This window comes from Primulina tabacum, chromosome 13 (genome assembly GCF_025594145.1).
Source record: "Primulina tabacum isolate GXHZ01 chromosome 13, ASM2559414v2, whole genome shotgun sequence".
Taxonomy (NCBI): Eukaryota; Viridiplantae; Streptophyta; class Magnoliopsida; order Lamiales; family Gesneriaceae; genus Primulina; species Primulina tabacum.
Genome location: NC_134562.1, coordinates 31,939,920 through 31,953,599, shown reverse-complemented (window position 1 = coordinate 31,953,599; position 13,680 = coordinate 31,939,920). Strand labels below are relative to the sequence as shown.

Genomic DNA, 13,680 nt, shown 5'->3' with positions numbered 1-13,680 from the left:
GTAGAATCTTTATATATTGCTTTCATGAGTATTTAGGTTTATATATATATATATATATATATATTGCTTTCATGAGCATTTAGGTTTATATATATATATATATAACATGTATAGACGAGCTCTCTTTGAATGTGGGAAGCCGGGTATTGGCCTGGCCCATGGGCCTTAGAGAACGGGTCAAATATCTGCAATAAATACGAAGAGCGACGTTTGGATATTTGGTTTCTTTGAGTCCTGGGCGACCAACACGCATCCACGCACCCGAACCCTATTTTGGTGCCCTAATCCTGTTGGGCGTGCCGTTTCTTCTCGTTTTCAATCTGAATTTTTGTGCTTGATTTTCTCATTTCTTCTTTGTTAATCTTTTTCTGTGTTGTGATTCAGCAGTGTTCTTTGTCTCCGCAGCTCGATTCATCGTAAACTGCGGTCTTGTTAATCAACCGCTACAGGTACCAGTGTCGTTTCTTTAAATTTCATACATAGATGGATGTATGCTTTTTAATCTCAATCCTTTCCTGTTTGCATTTTCATGGTTTAAATGCGTATCTATTTATATGCAATTGGACCTGGAATCAATGTATTTATTACGCACCTCATCTTGGAGAATTTTTGAAGAATTTGACGATTTTTTGGTGGGGAAAGATGAATCTTTTCTACCGTGCGTGTCTTGATGGTCTGATAATGTAGATGCAAGTATACCAAATGTGCATTATATGCTAAAAGTACTGCATTATTTATAAAACATAATCTTAATTTTTATCTACCATCATCCCCTTATTGACTCTCCTATTATCAATTATCCTAATTGCAGAGTTTTTCTGAAAGGCAGTTTGTTGATTCACAATGTCATCACCATATGTTACTCTTGGAAATCGACCACTGGACCAATGGAAGGTCACCGAGCTGAAGGAAGAACTTAAGAGACGTAAATTGACTATTAAGGGGTTGAAAGAAGATTTAATAAAGCGTTTGGATGAAGCAGTTCGTAGTGATTTGGAAAGTGCTAAGGAGAGTACTGATAACAATCTAAATGAGGAGAACCAATCTGAGTTACCTTCTGAACAAGCAACGGAAGGTTATATTGTTTCTGGAAGATCTAAAGATCTTGCGGATACTGGGGACAACCTGATAGGGAGGCCAAATAACAGCCCTGAGATTGGGATTGACCATGACAGCGGATTAGTGAGTGAAGGCAAAGATTTGGAAGTGAACCTTGGACAGGAAGTCAATACTGTTGAGGTTGTAGGGGAGCAGGTCTCTCAGTTCACAACAGTTGAAACTGCTGTTGTGCTCAGCGAGACAATTGAGCCTGCAGAATCTTTGACTGGATCAGTGTCGCACAACCTTGGACAAGATAAGGAGGTAGATCTAACCAGAGGAGTCAACCACGATGGAGTAGAATCACGTCATGAGGATGTTATTCCTGAATTTTCAGATCCCTATATTCATATGCCTCTGATTGATGAAAGCAGCACGACCATGGTACCTCCAGGTGGAGTAAGTGTAAAGGGTAGTGAAGTTCAGAATGAAGCCACTGTTTCACTGGATCCGCCTGAAATTGATACCCCCGAGGGTCCCCGACCAGATCACAAGGTCCAACAATTGAAGTATCAGGTATCTGAGGTTGAAAACCCTCATTTAGGGTCTGAAGTAATAACTGATACTGTTTCTACTGAATCTGTATCCATTATTGAGAAAAATGAACTAAAGCTTGATGTAGTTAATGATAGTGTATTAGAGCTTGATGTTGACTGTGAGATTCCCCCTCCACCCAGCACTTTTACCCCTGATGATGGAGAAACACATCCAATGGATGTAGAAGAGCCCCCACTCGACAAAAAAGTAGAAAACAAAGAGATTCATGGCCATAATTATGAAACTGTTGACAGTCCTAAGAACATTGATGGAGATGAATTGGGTCCCGAAAAGCTGAGTTTAGACCGGAGTTCTGGTGATGATTCCATGGAGGAGGATGTATTGGAGATTAAGCAAATGGAGTGCAAGTCCGTTTCTGATCAAACAAGAGATCTGGTGGAAAAATCTGAACTGCCTATTGTTGAGGAGGATAATATTGTTGATGTAGTTGGTGGTGATAAGACAATTGAAGCTATTGTTGATGATGCTGAAAACAAGGAAGTTACTGGACTGACATCTATGAAAAGGAAGTTTGATGGTGACGGTCAGTGTTTTTAATCCCAGTTTTTGTGTGCAATTTTTTGACATTCCTGTTTTCTTTGAGTGGTATCATAAGTAACATAAAGTTTTGAATTTGCGGTCAGAGACAGATGGGGAGTGAATAATCATGGTAGCATTGAATTTTGTTTCCTCGAGGATTTTTTTCCTTGTTCTGTGTCAAAAACATGACGAAAGTGGTTGCAAGATAAGGAGATAAATAGTTATATTTGAATGCTTTTTTATTTTAAGGAAGATCATATCTTTTGTGGGTTTTTAAAAATGGAAACCAGAATTTTGTGCTAAAGATCTGATAAAAGGATAAAATTTATTTGGTTTAAATGTTCCTTTTGCAAGTTTTACTGTCAATTTTTTTGGTTTATACTTTATTGGAGTAGCATATGAACAATTTCGAGAATGAGTAATTTTGTCCCGTTTGAAATGATGATGTATCTGAACCAGGTGTTACTGTTAGTTGTTTGAGTGTTGTTGTCTCCAATTTTTACTAAAAACCCGCCAACTCTATTATAGAACAAAGTTTAATTCCTAACTGAAACATATTATATGAAATAGCAGCAGTAGGACAAAAGCTGTGACGGCACTAAAGCTAGTTGCATTGATGTACTGTTTGTACGATGCTGAGCACTTTTGTTCCTGTTTCCATTGCAAAGCGTTGGTAATTTATGACTTTGAATGTAACAGATAATGAAGCAGTTGGGAACAATGACACAGGGAAGAGACCACACAGATGGAAAGTTGGTGGGCTTAGGGGTTCTGAGCAAGAAAGAAGGAACTCTGAGACTCTCAAGACCCCTAAGGGTTCATCGCAAGATTCTCAAACTTCCATCAAGCGCTTCAATATTTCTGACTCGACCAATAATGAAGCACCAAAAGAACGGCTTGGTAACTGCAGATTCCTAATAATTATATTTATTTATTACGAGTGTAAGTAATTCTCTTAACCACACTTGTTGGATTTTGGTAGTTCCTCCGTCACCAAAGGCCCTCAGTAACTCTCTCAGAATTGATCGATTTCTGCGCCCTTTTACTTTAAAAGCAGTGCAAGAACTTCTTGGAAAGACGGGTACTGTTACCAGTTTCTGGATGGATCACATTAAAACCCACTGCTATGTCTCCGTAAGTTTACTCTCTGGCAGATTTCATGATAATTTTATCTGGTAATTGTGTCAAAAAAATTTCATTATTTTTTGTACTTGATCAAAGATTTCGTTCATAAAAATAACTAGAAAGTACTCTTAATATGCAGTATTCATCCATCGAGGAAGCTGTAGACACCCGTAATGCTGTTTACAATCTCCAGTGGCCTCCAAATGGGGGACGCATGTTGGTAGCGGAGTTTGTTGATCCTCAAGAAGTTAAAACTCATGTGGAGGCTCCCCCTGCATCTTCCACAACACCCTCAAGCAGTGGGCCTTCTACTTTCTCAACCTCTGAACCGCCTTTGCAACCTCAACCTTCTCCACGCCAACAAGTTCCGACGCTGCAACTTCCACCTCTTTCTCTTCCTCCACCACCGCCACTGGCTAATGCAGCAGCAGTTAGAGAACGCCAGCATCCATCAAGGGTACCTCTACCAAGAGAACAGCTGCACCTGCACCCAGCTAGGGATCACCCTAACCTTCCACCCCCTGTACTTCCTGAGAAAACTGACCCACCAATTGTAACTTTAGATGATCTTTTCCGGAAAACTATTTCAACCCCTCGCATCTACTACTTGCCATTGTCTGATGAACAAGTTGCAGCAAAGCTCAATTCTCAGGGGAAGAATGTTTAGCGTTAGGGCCGTGTACTTATGGCCTGAGTTCTTCATTGATTCATGATAGATTGGTTAGTGCGAAAGTTAACAATAAATAGTATATTATAATTGCGTCTTTGCAGGTCTGCAGGTGTGGCGTGCGTAATATACCGGTTTTCAAGGAGGGGCTTCTGTTGCTGGTTTGTTGAGCAGTTTATGCTTTTTATCATGGGAAGGCATTGGGTTGAGAGAATGAAAAATTAAGATATCGTATGCATCTGTTTAGTCAAGCCTCTTTTTTACCTAGTGAACACTCTCTTTATGTAGACCAGATTAGATATCCAACTCTCCCCAAACTTAAGTAGTAAGCAAGGCATTTTCTTAAACTTGCTGCGGATATCCTTTCTGGAATTGCACTATTTACTTGAGACTGTAACTCTGATGTTTGTTGATGTTTCCTATGTTATGCATTGTTTGAATTCTTCATGCATCATTGTCGATGCCCTTGTATCACGCATGCTTGCCCTGATTGACCGACACCATCCTCCCGATTGTTCGTATGCCGCCTCTAGCTATAGTTCAAATATTTCGAATCTTTTTATTGTGAGGTTCAGCATAGTTTTCTAAAAAAAAATTATGCCTCTGGTTAAATATAACCGATTTAATTTTCTTGACTCGATATTGAACCATTGCGTGTTTCGGTTGCTTGTTTGAAAATTATTTGTCAAAAAGTGATAAAACTAGTCCTATCAGTATCTTCACAATTTGTCTGGCTATCATGGATCTCGCTTGTGCGCCAGAATATACGGTTATACCACTTTAATTTCATAAAAGATACCCAAAATATGTGACGATTTACATATGGAACAAATGAATGTTCTGTTTCTTTTCATTGTATTCTTTTTTTAAAAATCAAAATTGCATCAGTAGTTGAGGATTTACTCCCATGGGACATCAATTATATTGAGAAAATCCCCCTCGTCAATTCGAAATTTTATTTAATTTGCCAGGTTTTTCAATATTGAAAGTATTATCGCATATACAATGTGTGTCTATATTAATATAACAGGGTAAGTCGACAGTTTTGTTATATTACTCATTAATTGTGTCAACTTTTTATCATCATCAATAAGATTGATTTTCATTTATTAGATATATAATTTTAATATATATGTTTTATCGTATCTAATAGATGAGTGTTACTTCATTGATTGACATAGATGTGAACACAGTTAAACATGGCAAAACTGGCTATTTTGCAATTGACTTGCTGGTTTCATCATGCCGAATGACTAATATGTTTTTCTAAGTAAGATTACAATTTACTTGCCGAGCCTCAGTACCTGAATAAAGCATAATATGGCACTCACTATGGTATAAAAATATAATATTTGCTTATACTACGAATTCATCAAGATGACTCAATTAAAATATAAGCTTTTCCAATTTTTTTTTTTTTTAAATATAAGTATGTTGCATTAAAGTGATGGCAGACAATAATTCTCAATTCTCAAGTGTAGATCATTATTGTTAATTGAATTATTTTTTAAAAAATCATTAATCAAATGATGATTGCATTTTAACAAGTATTTTAGTGTCTTTTGACACCCAATGCATTTTTACATATTAAAAATCTTGTGTAAAAAATTTACATATTATACTAAAAAAACTTAATAATAAATTTTTATGTAATTATTTAATTTAAAAAGTCAAAAATATAAATAAAGATAACAACTCAATTGATACTCATACTTTAGAAATTTAGATACTTAATTATGAAGGATATGAGTTCTAATATCGGGGAATCTGAAAAACACTTCCAGGGTGGGATAATGTTAAAATGACGCATGAGAAAGTTTATGAGGGCATGACGCCCGAGATTGAGGTTAAAAATATTCTATGATCGTTACAATTTTTCTAAGTTGATAAGGGTATTTTCATAAAATAAATTGGTGTCACAATATCACACCAAATCCTTTTATTATAAGGTCATCTCGCTTATAATAACAATAATAATAATAAATAATAATCAGTGTCATTCGCTCGCTTAATATAATAATAACAATAATAACAACAACTAGTGTCTCTGCATACGCATTGTATGTTTGTACAACCTTTTATTTTTTAAATTTATTTTGGATTTTAATCAATTTTTTGTAATTAGTTTAATTTATATTATAAAATAGAGGTAGTGTTATAATTGTTACTTTAGTGAGAGGTAGAATAGCATGATTTAATTAAAAATTACACACTAATGTGGATATTAACAAGAAAATGAAAGCCAGAGAAGAGAAAAATATACGAACATTGAAAGTTATTTCTCAAATCTTTTCAACCAAAATAATAAATCTATACTATACACTATTAAATGTGTATGTCATTCATAATCATATTTCCTAAAGTGATTATGTTATCCACTCAAAAATAATAAATAATAAATCAAAAATAAAAAATAATACTCTAAAAATGTTAATTATATACTTATATTTTATATAAAAAAAATTAATATGTTTAATTAAATTTATATTAAAATTTAATATGGATGAATGTATCGTGTATAATCGCAAGTGATGTTTATAATTATAAAGATCAAAATTTCCCCATATAAAATACACCGTTTAAAAAAAAACTAGTGACCAAGAATATTAATGATAAGACACATATATAATTAATATAACTCTTAAATCGAAATTTTCGATTTAATTACGATATTTTACAAAATAAAATACGAAATGAGATTTAATAAGATGATTTTTTAAGATTATAAAATATGAAAATTTAAATATGTATTAGAATACTATGTGTGAAATATTTAACATTAAAAAAAGACTTCACCAAAGTTAATTACTATTCAACCCTCTTGGTTAATTAATAGTACAAATATTAGCGACCCGAAACACACATAGTTGACAAAATTTTTAAATTGAAATTTTTGATTTAATTACAATATTTTACAAAATTAAATATGATATATGATTTAATAAGATGATATTCTTACATTATAAATGTGAAAATTTAAATAAATAAGTTTTGACATTAAGAAAAAAAGACAAAAACTTGTGTGAGACGGTTTCATGGGTCGTATTTTGTGAGACATATATCTTATTTGGGTAATCCATGAAAAAATATTACTTTTTATGCTAAAAAGTATTATTTTTTGTTGTGAATATCGGTAAGGTTGACCAGTATCATAGATAAGATTCGTGAGACCATCTCACAAGAGACCTATACTCAACAAAAAATAATTCACCAAAATTAATTACTATCCAACCGTCTTACTTTATTAATAGTGTAGATATGTATTTTAGAGTAAAATGTATGATGACAGATTTGGCATTAAAAAAAGATTTCATCAAAGAGTTAATATTCAATCGTCTTGGTTTATTAATAGCAAAAATTGGCATAAAAAAAAAGAAAGAAAAGAAAAAGAAATATGTAATGATCAGATTATTGCACGATTCTATATTTTAATCATTCAAATTTATGTTTCATTGTTACTCAGAAAAATGTCTTCAATCTGTTCAGCAAAATTTTCAAAATAATATCAATGATACAGATCAAGAAATATCATAAATTAAAAAGCAAATTGCTCAATTTCACTTGAAAACATGTTATATATATTAAAAAACAATTATATAAACACACAACGCGTACAAATAATATTTTTCATTTTCAATTTGTTTGTTAGTTTTTTTTCAAAATAAAGTTTCAAATTTCGATGAAATCTAGAAGTTTGGTAAGTGAAGAGAGAATATACACGTGCGGAAGACAACTGAAAATTGGAAAACCCCAAAATATTGCTTACAACCTCTCAAGTTTAAACCTTTTTGCCCAACTCAAATCCTCCTAGTCTCCCTCTCCAAAGGGCGCGCACTCATTTCACATTCAATGCGTCTCGTCTTGCTCTGTATATAGATCTCTTCTAGGGTTCCTCAAAAAGCAAGATGGGATTGTGAATTCTTGAAACAACTCTTTGTTTATCTTCTCATGTTTGTTTCTGAGCGCCGTCTCAGAAGAATTGCCACCTTCTAATTTTTCTTTAATCTTATAACGGTGCAATTCAGTTCTTTTATTTTTGCTCTTTTTTGCGTCACTTCTCGACATTTGCTGAATTTGGTGATTTTACCGGGAACATTTTGGTAATTTTTCGCAAAGATCAAATCTTTATTGATTTTACGTGTTTGAAAGGGTGGAGTGGCTTTTTTTTTTGGCTGGGGGGTTGGTTTAAGGGGTTTGGGGTTCTTTTTTGTGCTGTGGTACATTGATTAATGGATGTGTATAACTGTTTTGTCCAGTGTAAAGGGTTGGTGAAGGGGGGGACAACTGCTAAGGTGGAATGAACAGTGTATTCAGTGAAGAGATTCTTGCTGACAAGCTTTCGAAGCTTAACAGCACTCAGCAATGCATAGAAAGTATCTTATCTTCTACTTTTACTTGGTTATGCCTTTGATTAATCTTCTGGTTTCTTATCATAAGTTGGTTTACTTAAATTTGTAATTTTGGAAACTGTAATACTTTCAATGCTCAAAGTCGATTAGGCAGTTTAACAATTAAGTGTAGAGAAGTTGTCCTCGTTTTGAAACTGATCTTTCACAGACATCTTTAGTTTCTTGTTATGGTTTCTATGTTTTCATTGCACTACGGTTGTGTTTATTTTTCTGATCAGGGGGGCAGGCAAAGAAAGTCTTTTTTTTCATGTTAGTTTGATCTTTATTTAGTCTTGAATTTAACGTCTATAACAGTTAGTTAACTGCTGAAACAAATATGTTTGGTAGCCTTTTATTGTAATGTTAGTTCATTTTGTTTGATTTCCATGATTTTCAGTTGACTGATTTCCGTTAAATTATATAAATGGTTACACGTGTTCGTGATCATATCATGAACCACTGTCGTTGGATACATATCCATTTTTCCTTGAATTTCGGTGCTTTACTATTCCATACATTTAAATGATCAAACCTTACGTTTTACTTGAATTTTTAATTTATCCATTTTTAACTTACTTTTGCTAAAGTTGTTTTTGTACAATTGATTGTATGTATCATGGCATGGAGAATGTGTCAAACGTTAGGAACTGTAATAGTATAAATTGGGAGTTGGTAACGACTATATAACATTTACAAATCTGTTTTCTCTGCTAGTTTTCTTATGGTATGGAGGTTGCAGAGTTTAAGGATGTTTATTCATGAATTGTGGTTAAAGATACTTGTCTATGTTTTTCTCTCGTGATGGCAAGCCTCATCATACATATGTGAGTGTGTGTGTGTGGATTTTTATATATAGAAGCTCTTCATATTAATTACTTTTGGACAATTTGATCATTAACTCTAACATTCTTTTGTATAGCTTGCATTTATTTATTGTCCATTTGTAGTTTTATCCGCTTTATCGTAATTATAACGATAAAAAAATTTCATAAACAGATACACTTGTAGTTGTTACATGATATTGTTTCGTGGACGTTTTGTGTAGGTACTTTTTGGGGTTCCTCCTTACAGGGAATGATTACCTCATGACATAAGCACTGTTTTATTTCTGAAAAATTTCTTACCCTACTTATTTTCCTTCATCTACAGCATTGTCGCACTGGTGCATCTTTCATCGTGGCAAAGCGGAACAGGTTGTTGCGACATGGGATAAACAGTTTCATAGTTCAGAAATGGCTCAAAAAGTTCCTCTTCTGTACCTTGCAAATGACATTCTGCAGAACAGCAAGCGAAAAGGGAATGAATTTGTTACTGAGTTTTGGAAGTTTCTTCCTTCAGCAATCAAAGACGTTGAAAACAAAGGCGACGATCGTGGCAAGAATGTGGTATCCCGATTGGTGAGTTAATTCTCAGGAGGATGTCATTATTATATGTCTAAGTCTCTCAACCCTCATTGAACTTAACCTGATTTTTTTCCCTGTAATGATTTGTTATATGGAATTGTTTACAAGTGTATTTAGGCCTTCAATTTTTTTAAATAATGGCTATATCACGTTATAAGGTCAATCTAATGAGTCTTGATAGGCAAACATGACACAATATATATGCATTTGTTTATTTGAAATTTCTCGTCTGATTATGTCCGTTTATAAAAGGTTGGCATATGGGAAGAAAGGAGAGTTTTTGGTTCCCGAGCTCAAAACCTTAGAGACACAATGCTTGGTGTGGAATTGCCTCCACCATTGAAGCTTGGGAAAAAGCGTTCTCGTTCTGTCCTAATAGTTAAAAGGGATTCACGGTCTATAAGAACCGTAAGTTTTACTATGATATTGTTCTTATGCATTTTTATGCTGGTCTTTGTGGCATTTATTTATCTAATACCAGTGACCTGGTTCCTACAATTTAGATAAAGGGTGCTTACATCTTGAATTATTTGTTTTCAAACCAGAAATTGAGCATAGGCGGCAATGCAGAAAAAATAGTGTCTGCGTTTCACTTGGTGCAAAATAAATGCTCCAAAGAAGATGAAGAAATGAATAAATGCAAATCTGCAATTCATCACGTAAGAAAGATGGAAAATGATGTTACCATTTCTTTGACGAAGGGTAAGTTGGCATTTAAAAAAATACATCTTACAGTTTTCAGGAAGGAATTCACTTTTGATTGAAAAGCTTCAAAAATTTGAAAAATGAAATTCATGCAAAGCACTTCGTGTACAAAAATCAAGAGCCCGAAATATGAAGTGCAAAAATATTCACAGTTATTCTTGGGTAACTTTTTCGGCCCATGAATTTTTTGCTGTTTGCTCTCACAGCTAGGGATCCATCGAGGAAGACTCTTGCCAAAGAATTGGAGGAGGAAGAAGCTCTTTTGAAACAGTGCATTGAAAAGCTTAAAGTTGTGGAAGAGAATAGGCTGGCACTCGTGTCTCAGCTACGTGATGCACTACGTGAGCAGGTAGATGATAAGTTCAAAGTACGAATTTGTTTCAACTATATAACTTTGGAATTTTTCAATTTTTGCTTTGACGTGCAATATCAGTGCTGATTTTGTGCTTTTCTTAGGAATGTGAGCTAGAGAATGTCCGGACCCAGATGCAGGTTAGAGATCATTTGCTTACGGTTTTTCGCTTCCGTGCTTCATTTAGAAGAAAGCTGTCTCTCCTTTCTTCACTATTTTTTTGGATATGGATTGCTGTCAAATGAATTAATTGCATTGTTTTCCTTGTAAACTTTACCATTGTAATGGTTTGACTGATTTTTGGTAACCTTTATGCATGAACCTGGATTAAAAATAATTTTGAATGCTGTGATAATATCTCTGCACCTACACAAACTTTCAGGTAGCGGAAGCTCACGTTGAAAAAGCTGCAAGCATGAGAAAGCAATTGGAAGAAAACCTGGTGTTCTCGATCAAACCATCGGCCACATCATCTTTTGCCAATGCAAAACCTGAACATATGACAAAAAAATCTGCGGCTGCAATTGCAGCTGAGGTTGCGGACAAGCTTACAGCTTCAAGCTCTTCTAAGGACATCATGATATCTGCCCTTTCCTCCTTGGCAGCTGAAGAAGCTAAAAAAGCTGCGCTAATGAATTTTTTATCATCATCAACTCCTTTCTCGAAGGCATTCGACAGTTCCTTAACACCAAATTCCATTCCAGATCCTAACTTTGCAGCACAACCAAATCCTGAGAACAGCCCATATCAATCTCTTTTGCCGCAGACCTCGATTCAAGGCCAAATTTCCCACACACCAGCTCTCTATCATTCTACCCTGAACCCACCCCCGTTCCAATATTTGCAATCACCTTGTGGAAATATGATCTCATACGAGTATGGGAATCTTCCTCCTCTGCCACCTGTGCCACCTCCGCCTGTACGTCCGTCTTACATGGTTAGCCCAATGGTGTCATTGAACCAGAACCAAATGCATATGGCTCAGCAGCGAATGCACAGTGGCCTTCAGCCATCAACATTATCTATGCAGCAGCCGATGCCATTGCCTCAGCAACTTCACGCACCTCCGAATTTTCGCCCTCTAGCTCCAGGTCAGTCTCCAGGAGTTTTGTATTATACACACCCTTATCAGTCGCAGTGAGAGAGAAACTTACATAAATTTACCTGCCCATCAAAGGACCGGCTTTTTTCTCGACCATCTGAAACTTTATTTTAGAAAATGATGGCGTAGTTGCACAAATCTTTTAACTATTGTATGGGGGGGTGTCTTATAGTTTTTGGTATGAGTAGAAACTTTGGTGGTAATTATGGTGAATCCAGTGTTTCTGTTCGATCGAAAAAATTGTGGTGTAATGAGAAGACTGTATGAATATAGGCTAGAGGGAGCCGACAATTTTGTATTGCTTTATGATGAAGCAATGCTCTTTAATGGTAAAATACACATTCATTTTGATACATTTTTGTATTATGTAGATAGGAATTCGAGTAAACTTTATTATTATTAATTTTTTTTATAAAGTGCACGCATGTTGCACGTGCGATTTTTTGTTTTCCAATACTTGTACCATAATTATATATCCCATTATTGTTATTACAAGAGAATTTATAATTGTCCATATTTGTTGCTCTAGAGAATATATATTAAATATAGATGTGATTTTTGAATGACTATTATTTGCATATTAACATTATTCACAACGACAAATAAGTCTATATATTCATTTGCATTATGAATACTATTTTTTTCTCAAGAAACTTTTATCGTCAAATTTGAGTGATCTTATAGTTGTTAACCTTTTTTTGAATTACTTTTTATTTTATTTGAAATTACAAGTTATTGTAATAAATGATTTTATTTTCCAATATAATCACTAATGTAATAAATTATATGAGAGAACGATTTTACGATTTATGGAGAGAACAATTTTACGATTTTCTGTCTAATCTCACCACCTCTTATTTCTTAACGATTAATTCAATTTGATTAAATCCACAATGTCTTGATAAAACTCAGATATCAATTACGGTGGATTTCTTGAATGATAATACAATAGAGTTGTATACAATATGCCAGATTTAAGAGTATTCATGGAATGTGATCCACAATATGTAATTTATAAGCATATTATTCATTTCAAGAACCATTTTGTATAATTTATGTTAACATTTATTTTAGTCTCAGGATCCATATAATTAAAATATAATTTGGTTAGACTACGAAACTTTCAAAAGTGATAAAACAAAAAAACATATAATATAACAATTTAGAATTTTTTCAACAAAAAAAATTTCTTAATTTTCAATTATTTATTTTGAAACTATAAAATTCTACATAGATGAATCATCTTTAAAGAGTATGTAGTAGTTTTATAATAAATATAAAAAAAATTAGATGCATTGTTTGCAATGAAAATTAGTCAATTCATAAGAAAACATATCTACAATTGTGAAGTAAAATACTACTTTTACAAATTGTAAATTAAATATAACAATATTTTTTTCCACATAAAAATTGTTCGAGTTCACCTTGATTCCTCTTTTTTTTAGCACCCATGATATGATCGATTATGGGATAATCATTGAGCTATGATGACTCGATTATTGAAATATTGAACACCGATAAATTAAATAGAGTTTGGTTTTCAAACTAAGCGGAAGAAACACAAAATAATCTTTCGTAGAATCCGATTAAACATTGTGGTAAAACATTTAAAAGATATGCAAGTTGAATGTGCAAAAACGTTTTAGTTGAAAATTTTATCACATTTGGTATGCTATATTTTGATATTTTAAGAACATATAAAATATTTCAACAATAAATCTTAAAAACAGTAGCATAAGTAAATGCAATAAAATAAAGATGCA

At 33.7% G+C, this 13,680-nt stretch overlaps 2 protein-coding genes across 5 annotated transcripts; both read left to right on the top strand.

Moving 5' to 3' along the window:
* The first annotated feature begins 213 nt into the window (after positions 1-213).
* On the top strand, positions 214-4,414 carry LOC142523431 (uncharacterized). Of its 3 annotated transcripts, none has more exons than XM_075627223.1 (5): positions 214-449; positions 812-2,173; positions 2,875-3,075; positions 3,158-3,309; positions 3,440-4,414. In XM_075627223.1, the coding sequence occupies exons 2-5, from the start codon at positions 844-846 to the stop codon at positions 3,965-3,967; spliced, it is 2,211 nt and encodes a 736-aa protein (XP_075483338.1). In that variant the 5' UTR covers positions 214-449; positions 812-843; the 3' UTR covers positions 3,968-4,414. The 3 variants fall into 3 exon arrangements, with proteins under 3 accessions (XP_075483338.1, XP_075483336.1, XP_075483337.1); XM_075627221.1 differs by having other exon boundaries at positions 812-2,179; XM_075627222.1 differs by having other exon boundaries at positions 215-449; positions 830-2,179.
* A 3,274-nt stretch (positions 4,415-7,688) lies between these two features.
* LOC142523314 (uncharacterized) lies at positions 7,689-12,270 on the top strand. 2 transcript variants are annotated; one of them, XM_075627065.1, is made up of 8 exons: positions 7,689-8,067; positions 8,224-8,340; positions 9,505-9,752; positions 10,011-10,166; positions 10,304-10,460; positions 10,670-10,830; positions 10,920-10,955; positions 11,198-12,270. In XM_075627065.1, exons 2-8 carry the CDS (start codon positions 8,265-8,267, stop codon positions 11,954-11,956), a joined length of 1,593 nt encoding a protein of 530 aa, XP_075483180.1. In that variant the 5' UTR covers positions 7,689-8,067; positions 8,224-8,264; the 3' UTR covers positions 11,957-12,270. The 2 variants fall into 2 exon arrangements, with proteins under 2 accessions (XP_075483180.1, XP_075483181.1); XM_075627066.1 differs by having other exon boundaries at positions 7,690-8,067; positions 10,670-10,812.
* Positions 12,271-13,680: the final 1,410 nt, after the last annotated feature.

Excerpts from the sequence above, each read along its gene's own strand:
- LOC142523431 (XM_075627221.1), top strand. The coding sequence starts at position 844 with ATGTCATCACCATATGTTACTCTTGGAAATCGACCACTGGACCAATGG. Across the intron at positions 2,180-2,874 it reads AAGGAAGTTTGATGGTGACG|ATAATGAAGCAGTTGGGAAC; the intron begins GTCAGTGTTTTT and ends TGAATGTAACAG. Across the intron at positions 3,076-3,157 it reads AGCACCAAAAGAACGGCTTG|TTCCTCCGTCACCAAAGGCC; the intron begins GTAACTGCAGAT and ends GGATTTTGGTAG.
- LOC142523314 (XM_075627065.1), top strand. The coding sequence starts at position 8,265 with ATGAACAGTGTATTCAGTGAAGAGATTCTTGCTGACAAGCTTTCGAAG. Across the intron at positions 8,341-9,504 it reads CACTCAGCAATGCATAGAAA|CATTGTCGCACTGGTGCATC; the intron begins GTATCTTATCTT and ends CTTCATCTACAG. Across the intron at positions 10,461-10,669 it reads TACCATTTCTTTGACGAAGG|CTAGGGATCCATCGAGGAAG; the intron begins GTAAGTTGGCAT and ends TTGCTCTCACAG.